This window comes from Idiotropiscis lumnitzeri, chromosome 10 (assembly GCF_059441095.1).
Source record: "Idiotropiscis lumnitzeri isolate Australia: NSW breed Sydney's pygmy pipehorse chromosome 10, RoL_Ilum_1.0, whole genome shotgun sequence".
Lineage (NCBI taxonomy): Eukaryota > Metazoa > Chordata > Actinopteri > Syngnathiformes > Syngnathidae > Idiotropiscis > Idiotropiscis lumnitzeri.
Genome location: NC_142400.1, coordinates 14,643,898 through 14,659,076, shown reverse-complemented (window position 1 = coordinate 14,659,076; position 15,179 = coordinate 14,643,898). Strand labels below are relative to the sequence as shown.

Genomic DNA, 15,179 nt, shown 5'->3' with positions numbered 1-15,179 from the left:
TAGTTGCACTCACTGTGGTTTTTTAAATGTGCATGTTTTTGCGTGTGTGGGTGTGTGTTGTGTGAGGTCAAGCCATTCCTGTGGCTTCATGTTAACTTAAAATTTTTAAAAAAAAAAATCTGGATGAAGTTCACAAGTTCACATAGCTTTCAGTTCAAGACCGGCATGAGCAAAAGAATGGTTAATGGTCAACAGCAACATTTAATCAGGGATGACTTTACATGTCCCTCAATGTTTTTTGGACGCAGATTTCTAAAATGACTTACATTAAGTTTGACCCAAAAAAGATTGTGCAATATGTATTTTAATACACTTAATTTGTAGCTATGACAGTTCAGAAAAAATCCACCTCATGTTGATACTAGCCCTGAATTAATATTACTTGCTATATAATACCTTATATTATTGTTGTCATTTGATGTGCTTTAGAAAAAATGAAAAAAAAAAACAAAAGTCTACGTTCATCCCTGATAAAAAAAAAAAAGCTGACCATTATTGTTGATGCTTGGTGGTTGTAATGACACAATACGTCCAAAACAACAAATTAGCAGAAAAGACAAAAGACAGTAAAAATACATACAATATGATAAGGCGGAGGACCACTCTACCATAAACATTATTGCACAATGTGAACTACCAGAGATCAGTTATAAAGTGCCAATAATCAAGCCTGTTTTTAATCCAAATAATTTTCCCTTATCTTAATACAGCATAATTGTTTCAAAACTACCCTTAAATGCCGTAACTGCTTTGACAATTATGACAATTGAATCTAAAAGGAAATACAAACTGCACATTTGCACAACAGCATTCGCGAAGCGGTTGGGAACCTGTAGATTTTACTAATGATGTGAGCATGTTGTATTCACGGTGATGGACTTTAAATAAACCAAGAAAATCATGTTTGCGGTATGCACATACATGTAATTAAAAAGGGTCTTTGTCTGTGCTACAGAAGCTGTCCTCTATTAAAATATGAAAACATCTATTCAAGTCCTCATTGACCAATGTCCTACCGATACCAAACATCTCACCAAAAGAGTTGAAATTTGAAATTATTTGTTCAGAGGCAAAGACAACAAGTCGGTCGTCTTTTTGGCAGTGATAACAAACGAACAGACTGTCAGATTGAAGCACAGACGACCGCCTTTAGGCTTTTATTTGTGTTGCTCTCTGCTACAGAGACTGCAGCTGGGTTTATGGTATTTCTATCAAAGAAACCAACTGTTGTTCCCTAGCAACCACTTTTCTCATTTAGCTCCAGACTAAACTTCATAGACGCACAAACAAAATTTCAAATCAACATAGGTTTACTTATTCATATATAAGGTGAAGTCAAAAATAAGGCCCATGAACTTGACAAGACCTTTCACCATCTATGCTGCAACCATGTGTGACAGTAATGTGCCTCAAAAGGCGAGGAAACTGACTGTGTAAAATGGAATCATTACGATGGCCGGGTTTTCCTTTGTAATGACGATATGTCTCTTTCCACATCCCATCAGCGTATATGTCCCTGAAATGACGGCGGGAAATGAGACCTGAAGATGACTGCTGGTTGCCAAAGAGAGTAACACAGATGACAGCTTGAGGATAGCGACAAGCCATTAACAACATGCTTGAGATGAGCATTGTATTGAGATGTTTTACAGAAATCGGGACGCAAAAGACAAGAGCTGATGGGATTCAAGATGAGCTATACAAAAGAGGAAACAACCAGATGTTATCAGTCTGTCCTCACAATGGGCATTATTTGTGAATATGTTTGAACGAAAGTGAAGTCAGATTATTGTTATATTCTTTGACAGTTCATGTGGGAAAGTACATCTAACCGTTGTGTTCTTGTCAGATTTCCATTTCTGCATGAGTGTGTAATTGTGTTTTACTGTGATATTCAAAATTAATGACATAGTGTAAATTCTACAAAAATTGTATCTAGCAGTGTATATATTCTCCTCGGGGAACATTGAATGCATCTTGATATTTATTTTTTTTTTTTTCAGAATACAAAATGGCACATCCAAAGTTCAATGAAAGCTATATACCTAGCAGTAAATTCAGAAAGAGAAAAATAACGGCACACTGTTTCACTCTTGAAACAGAAAAAAAATCAGATTCACGGTACAACCTTCACTGCCAAGCGTTTAACAGGGGCATCTTTTGGCTGGGGCCCAAAAAAGTGTTCTCACACTCGGAAATATAAAACACAGCTTTTTGGCTTCAGCAGAAATACAATACACAGACTTTGGGCAATAAGAATGGGATCCCTAGACAAATGAAAGGATTAAACTTGTGTGACGCAACACTTGAATGCTAGCAAGAGGAAACAGAGAAATCTACAGAGACAGGCCTTCTTGAATGCCTCACTGTGCCTGCAACAAAATGAAAATACATCAAGAAAGCCAAGGACATTCATGCTACCAACCGCTCATCCCAGCATTAAGCTAAATAATGCCGTCATTGAAAATGTATTGGCTGGGTTCTTTCTCTTACTGTGTATAAAGAAATAAACATTTGAAAAGGTCACTTTGTATTTTGTCGTGAAAGTGGCTCTCACTTGAATCTTACTCTTCCAATATATATATATATATATATATATATATATGTGTGTGTGTGTGTGTGTGTGCGTATGGGTGTGTGTGTGTGTCTCCCAACGCAGAGGTCATGAATTTGATCCCCATGACCATGTCAAAGTGTCCTTGAACAAGATACTGAACTCCCCCAGCTGCTCTTGATGCTGTGAAGTGAAGTGAGTGTGAGAAACGTCTTAATAGCCTTAATAGGTGGAAAAGTGCTCTCCAAGTGAAAGACCAAAAACTATATGCATATGTATACATGCATGCTCAGTAGTAAATAAAGTTGCCTTCAAAATTTACCAAGTAGTATTGAAGATTCATTTTGTGTTTTCTACAACTGTGTTTCTCTCAGCTACACGGAAATGTGACTTCAACTCATTTCAAGTCATTTGTTTTTTTTCTTTTGTTGTAATTAGTCTCTTTCGAGAGGACTCACCTCTTCTCTTTTTCTGACAGATTATTCCAACTGGTGATATGCTACTCTTATTTTAAATGACATGACATGATGGGGTCTGGTAACATGACTCGCCCGTCCCACACAATGCAGGTTTTTTTGTTGTCATTTTAAGAAGGGCCGGGGATATGGGGAGACAATAATGTAGGGTTCAGTTCACAAATTGGAAAGGCTAATCCTCTTGAACAAATTTCCTTAGGGTAGGCGGATTGAAGATTGGAGAGGGAGAAACTTTGCATGAATATTCTGAACAAATATTTCTGTTAATGAACTGATCTTAGTGATTCGGTACCGTCAAAAGAACTGCCGTTCTCATCATTCGCCTGATTACGGTCTCCGGGTATCCAATTTCATCTAGATTAATTTTCATATTTTCAGCCACAAGAAATTGTCTTAAATAACATAAATAGTGACATAGCTGTTGTTTACGCTCTTGTTTCTGTCATGCTTCACGTAAATGACTTTAAAAAGTTCTGTGTGGGGCAGTGGAGATGAAAACAAAAACAGAAAGAGGATGTGAAGAAAGCATGGAAAAGTATCATGAAAGAAGAATGCATATTTGGTGACGTTAGTAGGTGAGAGGCTTGATGCCGTTCATGCAGGCGAAGGATTGCAGCTATAAACAATCAATACGTTTGCTCACTTAAAAATGTGGTATTTCGTGATGCTAGCTTCTCAAGCATCAAATACCTAATAATAAAAGATCAAATATTGATTATCTTGTCTCATATTCCTCTTCTGAAGACAGATCCAAACATGTTCAGTCGACAGCAAAAGTACAATAATTGGCATCACCGTTTCAATACGTTTAGGAGAGTGTACGTATCGTGATGACTTAATCATATGCATTTGAATGACTTGTCATGCTGCGATACTGATGAGGCCGTTTGAATGACAGGTTCGAAAGCAGAAGGAGCTAATAGAGCTGCTTATTCCTGCCACCATCAGTTAGGCAGAATACAGGCAGAGCTAGACAGAAAAACAATTAGCCTTGAGGTCCCTGTGATAATAAGTAATCATTTGAGATAAATGAAATTGTAGCTTTACAAGCAGGTAGGATATGACTTTCACCTTCTCTGCGGAGGAAATCAGACCTTTAATTGACTTCCAACTTGTGTTTGTCAAACATTCAGAAAGCATGCCAAAGCTGTACCTCATGCAAAATTAGTGTCAGTGCACAATAGGGCCGCTCTGCTCCTGCCTTCGTATTCCTTTGTTGAACAGCTGCTATTATTGCGAAGAACCTATTTACTAAGTTCATACAATATTTTGCTATTTTTTTGTTGTCTATCTTAAAAAAAATTCAGTTTATTGACCCTCCTGTTGAGTTCATTGGGGCGATTTACAGAGATTGTTACATATTAGACACCCACCAGACTTCCTCCCAGTTATCTGGCTGCATGATATTGCTCGCTGTTTGTTTGGATATGAAGCTGAACTATGAACAATGTGGAATATGTGTATATATAAAGGCTGGGAAAGAGCATTGAGGCGTGGTTATTATGAAACAAAAGGAAAGTAGCAATATTTTCAGTGCCAGGATGAACCCAGCAAACCAGACGAATCACAAGATTGTGTTCAATGGTTGTTTCCGAGTTTCAGTCATGTATTTAATGTCATTTCTGCTCTTACTCTGCCGTAGTCCCATTACATTTGTAGTTGACCTTCTCCCGTCCTTTTGTTCTGTTTATCTAACCTCGACTGTACCCCGACCGCACCTAGCCAGCTTTTATAGAGTTTGTGTTTTCTCAGCAGCCACGTTCGCCGTTCACGTAAGGCTCAATTGACTTTGCAATGTCAATCGGGTAGTTCGTCACATTGTCTCCTGCAGCAAAATACTGATGGTGTCTCTCGCCAGGATGTCTCTCTATTACTTACGATTGGCCAAAGAGACCCATCATCTCGGTCTGTGCTGCAGCCGTAGACCCACTCAGGGATGAACTCATTAATTTACAGGCTTCTTTAATGTTTCAACTGATGAGGAAAGTCATCAAGCCGTATAGCTTTTAAAGTGACTGAGCCGATTGATAAATGATCACTGAAAGTGACTGGAGCTCTTGTTTGTCCCTCACTGTGTTGAATTAAACTGACAACCAGTGAAAAATACATGATACAAAGTGAATGCTGTATAAAACAGAGGCAGCCAAATTAATGCGTAAAACACAATTTGCATACATATTTTAAAAATAAATGTATCCACATGATTAATGCAAGTTACCTTTGGTCTCTACAACGGCGCTCAAAATAGTGGCCATGAGCTTCCAGACATTTATGTGTATGGCAAACGACTGCTTGGGTAGCATTGGCCAAAAGTGATGAATTGAATTGGTGGACATGAATTTTCATGTGTTCAACTCCCCAATAGGTACGCTAAAGGATGTTGTGTATTCCAAGAAACTGACTACATTGGTGGCCCTTAGACAAGAAATTGACTTGAGTCAAAAATTGGCAACACTGAAGACAAGTCACTGCTCTCGTTTGCTTGCACTGCTGGCACGTGCGCACATCAAAATAAAAGGCGCTCATGCTCTATGTTATATTTTGACTTGATAAAGGCTGCAGAGACGGCGCACGAGCCGGATGTGGCCAGAGGGCCGTATCTTTTCCCAAGTGTGCTGTTAGTCTTTCAGTTCATCCATGAGGTCGATCCGAGGGGAGAGGGGGGATGAGCATTAAACAACAACCTCTGGTGCTCCTGGTGGAATCGAAGCTATTCCGTATACGGCGCAGGAAGATGGCAAAAGTGTGGGAGCATTTGCCGTTTAATTGTTGTAACACGGACTTTGCACTCTGCCGAAGATGCTCAGTGTGAAGCTGCATCAGACCCAATACAAGGTAAAATTAACATTCCACAAATCGGTGAGTGAGATTCATGTTAATGTAATGCACTAACATAACATGAACACTGTGGAGGGCATGGTCGCTGCTAATTAGGACTACTGGCAAATGTGTGCCTTGTTTACTACCAAGGTGACGAGTATAGTATATGCACGTGACCACAATTACATCATACATGGGCTGCCAGGATGGCCGAGTGGTCTAAGGCGCCGCGTTCAGGACCCAGTCTCCCCAGGAGGCCTGGGTTCGAATCTCGAATTTTGGCTGCCAGGATGGCCGAGTGGTCTAAGGCGCCGCGTTCCGGACCCAGTCTCCCCAGGAGGCCTGGGTTCGAATCTCGAATTTCCCCATTGTGGGACTAATAAAGGGAATATTATTATTATTTTTAGTCTTGCTCGTAGGCACGGCTAGTGGAGTAATCCAAGCAGCAATATTTTGAGGAACTATATTTTTTCCTCTCAAGGTCATTTTTATTTGAATACTTCCTCAATAATGTCACATGCTAAAATCAAGTGAAGTTGCATAAAGGCTGTTCATGTTTTATGTTTGCTGCAATAAATGCCATGACGACTGGTTAGCAAGTCACAGCGCAGAGGTCGTGGGTTCGATTCCGGCTCCGGCATTCCTGTGTGGAGTTTGCGTGTTCTCAACGTGCCTGCGTGGGTTTTCTCTGGGTACTTCGGTTTCCTCCCACATTTCAGAGACAGGGAGTAGGTTTGAGTGGACACTCTAAATTGGACCTAGTGTGATTGGAAGCGCGGATGGTTGTTTGTCTTAGTGTGCCTTGCGATTGGCTGGCAACCAGACCAGGGTGTACAATGCCTACTGCCTGAAGAGAGCTGGAATATGCTCCAGCACACCCGCATTCTTCGTGAAGAGGGAAGGTTTATTGCGTCTTTTGGGCAGTGAGTGATATGCCCGTTGCATGCCTGTCATCGCGCATGTGTGTTTCAATTTTGTTCTTTTTTTTTTTTTTTTTTTTTTTGTGTTGAGATCTGTCCCGGAGCAGATTGGAGTGGCCATCCACCAGAAAACCAATGCGAGGCCAGGGGCCCACCGATGACATGTCGTGGCTGCCAGTGGGTGTGGCAGTGGTGGCGACTGGGACACCCTGCTGACCAGTTCCCAGTCACGCAAGTTGGTCCGCCCCGGGCACTTTAAAGTTACTCATTCACATTCAATTTTTTGACAGTGACAGACCAGCGCACCATGGCACAACCCACACAAGAATAAAAGAACATCCACAGAGAAAGGCAAAAGCCACAATTTGAACCCAGGGCCTAACCAACAGGTTCTGTGTCGCAGCTCTGATCACCATTTCACTATGCTGCAGAAATCTTAAATAATAATGTAAAATGGAGTATATTAATGATCTATATTAGCAACAGATGTGTTCATCTGATAACTGTTGTAGTTCATTTGTACTTTCAAGTATATGAGCCCTAAAGGAGGCACCCCCCACCTAATAAAAAGAACAAGTGACACGCAGAGCATTATCATTGTATCTAATCTCAAAGCAACATCAACTAGTTAATTCTCTAAGCGTAGTTTTGCTAATTAAAAAGACTGCTGGTCTGTCAAGCACAGTAATGGCCAGCCTTGAATGGACTGCAAACATGACTGCAAACAGAGCTTTGCTGTATTGCTTTAGTAACAGAATCCACTGTCCCGTGAATTAGACACACTGTCAGTAGAACTAATAGTCTTAACACTTAAGTGAATCTGATGAGTTTTTCCCAGCAAGCACTTAATGAGCAAAGGACAATAATCCCCTATAAAACCTTCATAGCTTCCTTCGTACAACTACAAATATGAGCATTGCAGAATAAACCAAAACAAATTGTGTGTGTGTGTGTGTGTGTGTGTACATATATAGACAAATAAATAAATATATAAATAAAGAGAGAGAGAGAGAGAGAGAGGGAATTTAGAGTAAGAAGAGATAATAATAAACATACTTCCACTTACAATAGAGGTTTGAAGAATTTAAATAAGGTTTTCACAAATCATCATGCATTGACTGTATTTAACATTAGTAATAGTAAAGAAGAAATGAGAGCTTGGACTCGCACCCAAAATCCCCGTTCCTAAATCGTGCTGACAGCAAACGTCTACTTATAACTACGGAAACGTTTTTCTTATTTGTTGAAAATTACCTTCACTACAGTCCAGCGTCGCATTGTGGCCAAAGGTAGACTCCTGGTTGGTTATTGCACTTTTGGGTGCTATAAATAGTAAATCTTTGTTGTGCTGCCACATGCTAGACTAGCGCGCTAACTGGGGTGACGGTCCCTTCAATTTTCAAACTACATACTCAAATTCTTACTTTTCTTTTTCATCTTCCATTCTTTTTCTACTTTGTTTTAGTGGTTGGAAAATGAGCGCCACCTTCTGAAATGGATTACGTGCAACAACATCTATTGATTTATTACGATAAGGGGTCCTCAATCCTGCTCCTCGCTCGCCAGTGACCTGCCAGTTGTCCATCTCTCCCAGCAGCAACACACCTGATTCAAATGATCAGCATTATTATGCAGCTTCAGCAGACTTAGCTGATTATCTGATCGTTTGAATCAGGTGTGTTGCAGCTGGGAGACATATGGGAAACTGTCAGGACACTGACCCTCGAGGAAAAGAATTGAGGGAGCATGGATTTTTGGTGCGGGTTCAAGCTCTAATTTGAATATATACGAGTCACACCTGAGTATAAGTCACAGGACCAGCCAAACTATGAAAAAAGTTGATGCAACTTTTAGTCGGAAAAATACGGTATCTATCTTTGGTGGAGCAAAATTGACAATGCGGCCGCACTAATGGGTTTGTGTTTGAGGTAAGAAACATTAAAGGCCTGTTTCAAAATAGCACATAATGATAATATATCATTGCAACGTAGGTATAAAGTGCACAGTCGTGCAAGAAGTAGCAGGAAGGGTGCAATCAACCCATAATTATATCCTGGTGAGTGCCAAAGAGAGTTAATGTAATATATACTCGCAGGTACAGATCAGTGGCAAGTTTGAGTCAATCCCAGGTAAATGAACCAGAGCCTAGACTCAACCAGATCAACTAGTTGATCTCGGGGAAATTGGCAACCGGTCACAATAATGCTGTTGTGAAGCCCAAAAAAAAAATTATTTTTTTTTCTTTATTATTATGATTCTTCCATCATCATCAATGATCAATATTAAATGTGATGTGTGAGCAGCTGCTTTTATCTGCTTAAATTATTATTACTGAATAAAGATTTTTTTTTTTAATTTTGCAAAATTCAAGGAAAGATCATTCCATTTTACCAAGCAATGGCATGCCAATTACACAATGACATGACCAAGAAGCAGATACTAAAGCATCCACTTCCAATCTAATGGCTTCTTTCACTACACAAAACAAAATGTTTTGGTTCATATTTGCATTGTGTGGGTGAAGTTGTCTTACAATTGTGTTACTTCAAAGTGTCAGTTATTCCAATGATTTGATTTCTTTATTTGTAGACGAGGCAAGATATTCAAAACACATCTCAATTTTCCAATTGCAGCAATAAAGACCGAAATTATGAGATCAACCAAAATTTCAAGTGGCTTGCTCAAGAGATTACTAGTCACTGTTGGATGTCATTTCTAGCTTCTGCACATGTAGTGCCAGCTGCCCACCAACATGTCACAGCCAAGTTGCCATTCCAAATTCTCTAGCATGTGGACAATTGCAGAAGCCGATCCAACTCTATGAGACACAACTTGACGCACACAGAGAAACAGATGGAATAAAGCTAGCTGAGAAAAGACGTCTCTGGGAGACAACAAAGGACATTATTAAACAGCATTCTTTTCATTTGCACCATAAGTAGAGTTTAGAACCGCTATGCATAAACAGGCTTTGATGTGTATACTTTGACAGCTTTGCTTTGTTGCCTCACACCTGAACAATGCCACGGGTCAGCGCCAAACAACACTTCCATCGCTAATCAACGTGAAGCCTGCTGACTTATTCACCCTCTTAAACCAGTGCAAAACATGTTTCCTAGTCGGTTCTGCCATTCATGATGGTCTCCAGAGGAATGGAATGACTGACAGTTTGAAAGAGGAACAGGCAGGATAGAGAAGAAAATCAATCCATCAGACGACAGCCCTATGGTATTGCTGCAAGCTGCTTAATAACCCCACTTCGCTCAAACACAAATTATCTGTCCAGTAACCTTTTCTTTATAGTAAAATGTAAAAATGTGGAATGAATGCATCTCAATGACAAATGTTCAGCACAATTAGAAAATGTCACACGAGTGAGCAAACACGTTTGTCAAATTCAAACGATTTTGTAATACATATTCAAATGAAAAATGCAATTTTGCAGTGATAATTATCTGTAGTGAAAATGATATTATAATATACCTTAACTAAAAAATAGACAAGAATAATGTTCATCTGTTTGTTGCATGAGCATCAAGAATGCGCATCAATCACATACAGTATTTAAGGGAATACAAGCAGAGTTATTGGCCGACATACAAGAACTGCAACGTGAACACATATTTTGGCTGCAAGCCTTCAGCAGGGGTTTTTGCTGTTGGAAAACACATTTTCTAATATGATTCATTTCATCCTTTCCTGGCACTATGTCGGTTCTGAGTGATTCTGTGAAAATATGAATCCTGGAAAATGTCTGAATTTTCTCATAACTCTGTTTGGATCAGACTTTAAATGATATCTGTCAAAAAGGAAATAGCTTTCCTTCTGTGTCCCATTTAACTGTACCCACAGGTATAGCATTTTTATGGTAATGTGTGCATAGAAAGGACAGAAGAGCTGTTGCTCTGAATACAAAGTGTGTTGTCAAGCGGCAAAAAAAGAACAAGATGACCTTGATGTCTAAAAGGTCAGTCCAAAAGCTTGGACATGGGAAGAAGTTGATATTATGTTCCATCCAAAATATGAGCATGCAAGAGAGGGCCACATGACAGAAGGAATGATGAATGAACATGAATGATGCCAACATATTTCTTTGAACTTCTGTCAAAAACTATTTTTCACTGCAAATAAATCCCCAAAACGTGTGTGTCCTGAGGAACATGCTTGTGAACCAACATTGCCATGCAGAGGTGTCCAGATTTGCTGTGAAGGTACAATAGATGGAGGACCCACATTTATAGTGTCACATATTAAATTGACTTCTATGGACACACATATACGTTTTAAATATTTAAAAACAATAGCATCTCACATTGTGCGTACATTGTGAGTTTCATTTTCTACCTTTTTAACTATTTATTACAAGTCAGTGATACCAAGGGGAGTCCAATGAACTGAAGTGCTGTTCACTGTTATGTTACATTAACAGCTCGCTACTTAAGCACCAAAAAAACGTAAATGCAGCAGACAAATGCAGCCGTTAATCAGACCTGTACACAACCTTGCAAACTGTCAAGAAGCATTAGTTTCTGACTGATTGCCATTTGTTTAATGAATCAATCCCCACTTCCTAACCCCGACGCCACTAATTCACTGATGGGCAGGGTCACAACACAGTCGCTCGACACATTAATCTCCTGTCAATGATAAGTGAAATAAATAAATAGCCCTTCATTCGATGTTCTCGTTAACTAACATAATTGAAAAGATCTCCACATTACAGGGGTGTTTATGGATTTTTCAAATAAGCAAGAGTTTGTGGAAAAATGTTTTTGTTAAAATACAGTTAGAACACAGAGAGCAGTTTAGGTCTCGAGTGACAAACATTATTGATTGAGCCACGAATGCAACAAAAGGAATTTAAATTGAGTAATCAATCTCAGAAGATGACTCTAAAAAAAACATGCTTTTTTTAAAAAAAAAACAAAAATAAAAACAACAGTTTCACAACTGGAATATGACCAAGCTCCCACTACATCAAGTCAAGTCTATGAGAGTCCATCTGGGAATGAAAAGGAAAAAAAAAAGACCTTTTAACTTCCATCTCTCCTTTATCCACCCAGAGTCATTCTTAATGTTATCTATTCAGTTACTAACATTTCTTGTTCTATTCCATTCGCTGTCTATCGAAAATTGATGTTTTTTGGCTGTGTTCCCGGGTAAGAGTGTGGTATGAAAAAAGCACGAGGCACAGTTTAGTTGATTACAAGCTGCATGCTCTGATCGGACATGTTTCACATCACAGTAACAACATGTTTCTCTTTTCACATCTGGCACTCGCAAGATGAACGCCGGCGTTCATCCAAAGTCCCTGGATGTATGGAAAGATGACGTTTGATGGGGGAGGTGATAAACTAGATGTCACCTTCGCAGTTATATTTTCAAAGAGCGATACTTATTTTGAAATGGTCATCCCAGGTGCAGCCATAGTCTTACTTCAATAATTTGGTCAGAGAAGCACGCACATGGATTAGTAGTTCATGTTTGCGTTTGAAATTCGGAACTGGTCTCCAGCCAATCACAGCATTTCAGTTCAGCGTCACGTGCAATTCCAACAGAAAAAGCATTGTCTCGTTAAGAAATAATATTAATAAAGCTTACTGTCATGAAGCCATCCAGTAGACCAGAGTCAGGTTTTGGGGGCGCCTGCAGCCGTTCCATGGACCACTTCTCTATGATGGAAGCCACCTGGCTGTTCTCAGTGTTGAGAATCCGAAAGCCAGTCATGTTTACGCCACTGTACCGGTATGGCTCAAGATCAAGGGCAAATAGATCCTGAGAGGACAAAGTCATTAGATACCATTTAGAACATACTAAATTATTCATAAAAAAAAAATAGTGATTTAGTTATTGATGAAGTGGATAAAAAGTTAGTGTACTTATTGCTTCTCACTTGATTATATTCAGGCTTGTTGTACTTGCAATTATGACATTTTGAAGACTGACACACAATGAACCTTTATGCACAGCGGCTATAAAGCATTGCGAGCGTCTTCTCAAATACCTCTGGATGCATTCTAGAGAAATTTGCTAAACTTTATGATCGCAATCTTGAAATCTATGAACAAGATTGAAACATGACACTTTATTGTCAGGTGTGGGGCACTTTCTCCATAGTCTGGCCTTTCTTCTTAAACGTTTCATTTCTTTGTATTCGCCAATGACGGAGAAATATACTCAGCGGTCCATGTTTACCCTGACAACCATGCAGTTTGTGGTTTAATTCCAAAATATATCGACGGTGCTTCGGTTATTATTTATTTCCCAATAACATCGCCAGAGGACAATTACGTGGTTTCAGCGAGTTTGGCATAGTCGGTCATTGATGGATGATGGATCCATAAAGTTATTTTATTTAATGGGGCTGGATTATTTACCCCCAGGACCTACACCTACCATGAACAGTGAGTATTACTGAAAGTGTGAGTCAACATCAGCGTAAATCAAATCATTATATACAGCATGTAAATCGCTATCCACATAGACTACTGTAATGAGGTATAGTTAAGTCATAAACAAATGGCGTTGATAAAACACCCATCTTATTCATCAATGACAATGACAAAGATGAACTTTGAATGAAATAAATGATCGCAGTCAGCTATGTGGAACAGCCAAAGAAAAAGGACCAGGATGAGGACCGCTATTAGGCTTTAGTATGAGTTGGATAATGAGGAAGGAGACATCTAACATCTATTTTCACTGATTAAGATCACAGTGGATAATGGGATGGAAGAAATTTGAATTACATCAAATAATTATAGATGCATAGATCAAGGGAGAATCATGGCATAATGTTCAGTTTTTTGGTATATATATCATGTCTCCGTGTACTGTAGTTATAAAATGTTTTACTTACCAGTGTGGTAAATATATAGTGATAGTATTCTGTCATCATTCCCATAGCAAGGGCCTAAGAAATAGAAAGAAGGATGGAGTGACATTTTTAAAAGGTATGATATTTAAGATCAAAATGTCACACATATAAGCATTTCTTTGAAGATTTTATGGACGTGCTGTCTGTCATTTATCATGGCAAAGCAGATATTCGGTCGGCTTCACTGCTGGAAGCCCGAGCAAAGATAGAAATGTACAAGAGTATACATTACATACTGTGGACAGCCCCAAAAAAAAAAAGATCAATTCATTCAGTAGCCAAATAGGTTGAGTGGAGAGTGAGCTAAATTTGTTGGGCCTAAAGGTGGCCAGTCTGGTCTCTTGTGTAGTGGAGGGTTTGAAATCCAAATTTCTCATCAAGAATTCACATATGTAGTACTTTAACTGATAAAGTGGTGGTTTGTTGCATTGCCAGATGATTCAGAAATGTGTTGAATTGGGAGGCACAGGTATTGGATTTGTATCACAGCCATTAGCATGAAGCTGTTATCTCCCTGTATCATCAGGGCATAAATAGATGCAGGAAAAAAAGCAAACATAACACAGTGAGTATTTTTTTTATTTTTTTTTATAACAACACATTTTATTGTGGAAAATACTTTGCATTATTAAGCATAGATTTACTTTTTTTTAACATGTTATCCACAAAAGCAATTTCTTGCCTCAGAAGCTTCACACGTGGATAATAATAATAATAATAATAATAATAATAGTACAAAAGACGAACAATGCTTTGCAGTTGGCCGGCTAAATGATGATTTCTTGTAAATATTGATCCATCCATTGTCCAAGCCGATTATCATCATATGTAGTTCTTGTGAATTATTAAATGCTTGGCCAGCGAAAAACAAAAACAACTTATGTCTTGGTCTTTCTTCCTGAAGAAGTAAATAGAAAATGTTTCTCTGTTCTTGCGGAGCAGGTATATGTCTTGAGTGTCAGTTCTTCCTGAGACGGAGTTTTTCCTAGCCTAGTCTTCAAATTGCTCGAGGTGTCTGGATCTGAGAGTAAACTCTCAATCTATCACCTTGTCAGTTGAACTCGTGATCGAAACAATGAGACTATCGAAGAAGAGGACCAATCACTTTCTGTCTTCGCATCCTCAGCCTTGTAAATGTACAAAGACAATCTATCATTAAAAGCACCTTACAGATGAGATTTCAAAGTAGAATCACTGGTTCTTTATAATTGTATTACCATTCAGGGTATCAAAGTGTGTGTGTGAGTGTGTGAGAGAGAGTGAGTATGCTGGCTTAATGCCAATCCATTCCAACAGTGTGGCGCTAAGATGCTAAGACTCAAAAAATCAATAGGTATCAAAGATTAGTATTGTATGGAGCATGATTAAACAGTGAGAAAGGGCTAATGGATACTCGTATCTGGTGTGAAACCTTGAGGGAACTTCCAGCATTGAGAATCAATTATTTCTGTTGTCACCCATTTGCTGTCAACATATTTTCAACAAGAAACCTGATTTCAAACACGAGTAGAAAGCACAATAACTGCAATGTC

General features: G+C 39.0%; 1 protein-coding gene across 4 annotated transcripts in view; it reads right to left on the bottom strand.

Moving 5' to 3' along the window:
• grik2 (glutamate receptor, ionotropic, kainate 2) overlaps positions 1 to 15,179 on the bottom strand; it is a 147,328-nt gene that overhangs the window by 68,610 nt on the left and 63,539 nt on the right. For all 4 annotated transcript variants that reach the window (XM_088307889.1, XM_088307892.1, XM_088307891.1 and 1 more), the window contains 2 exons: positions 13,630 to 13,683; positions 12,372 to 12,545 (listed from right to left, as the gene is read on the bottom strand). In XM_088307889.1, the coding sequence (XP_088164015.1) occupies positions 12,372 to 12,545; positions 13,630 to 13,683 (228 nt within the window). The remainder of the gene's footprint in view (positions 1 to 12,371; positions 12,546 to 13,629; positions 13,684 to 15,179) is intronic.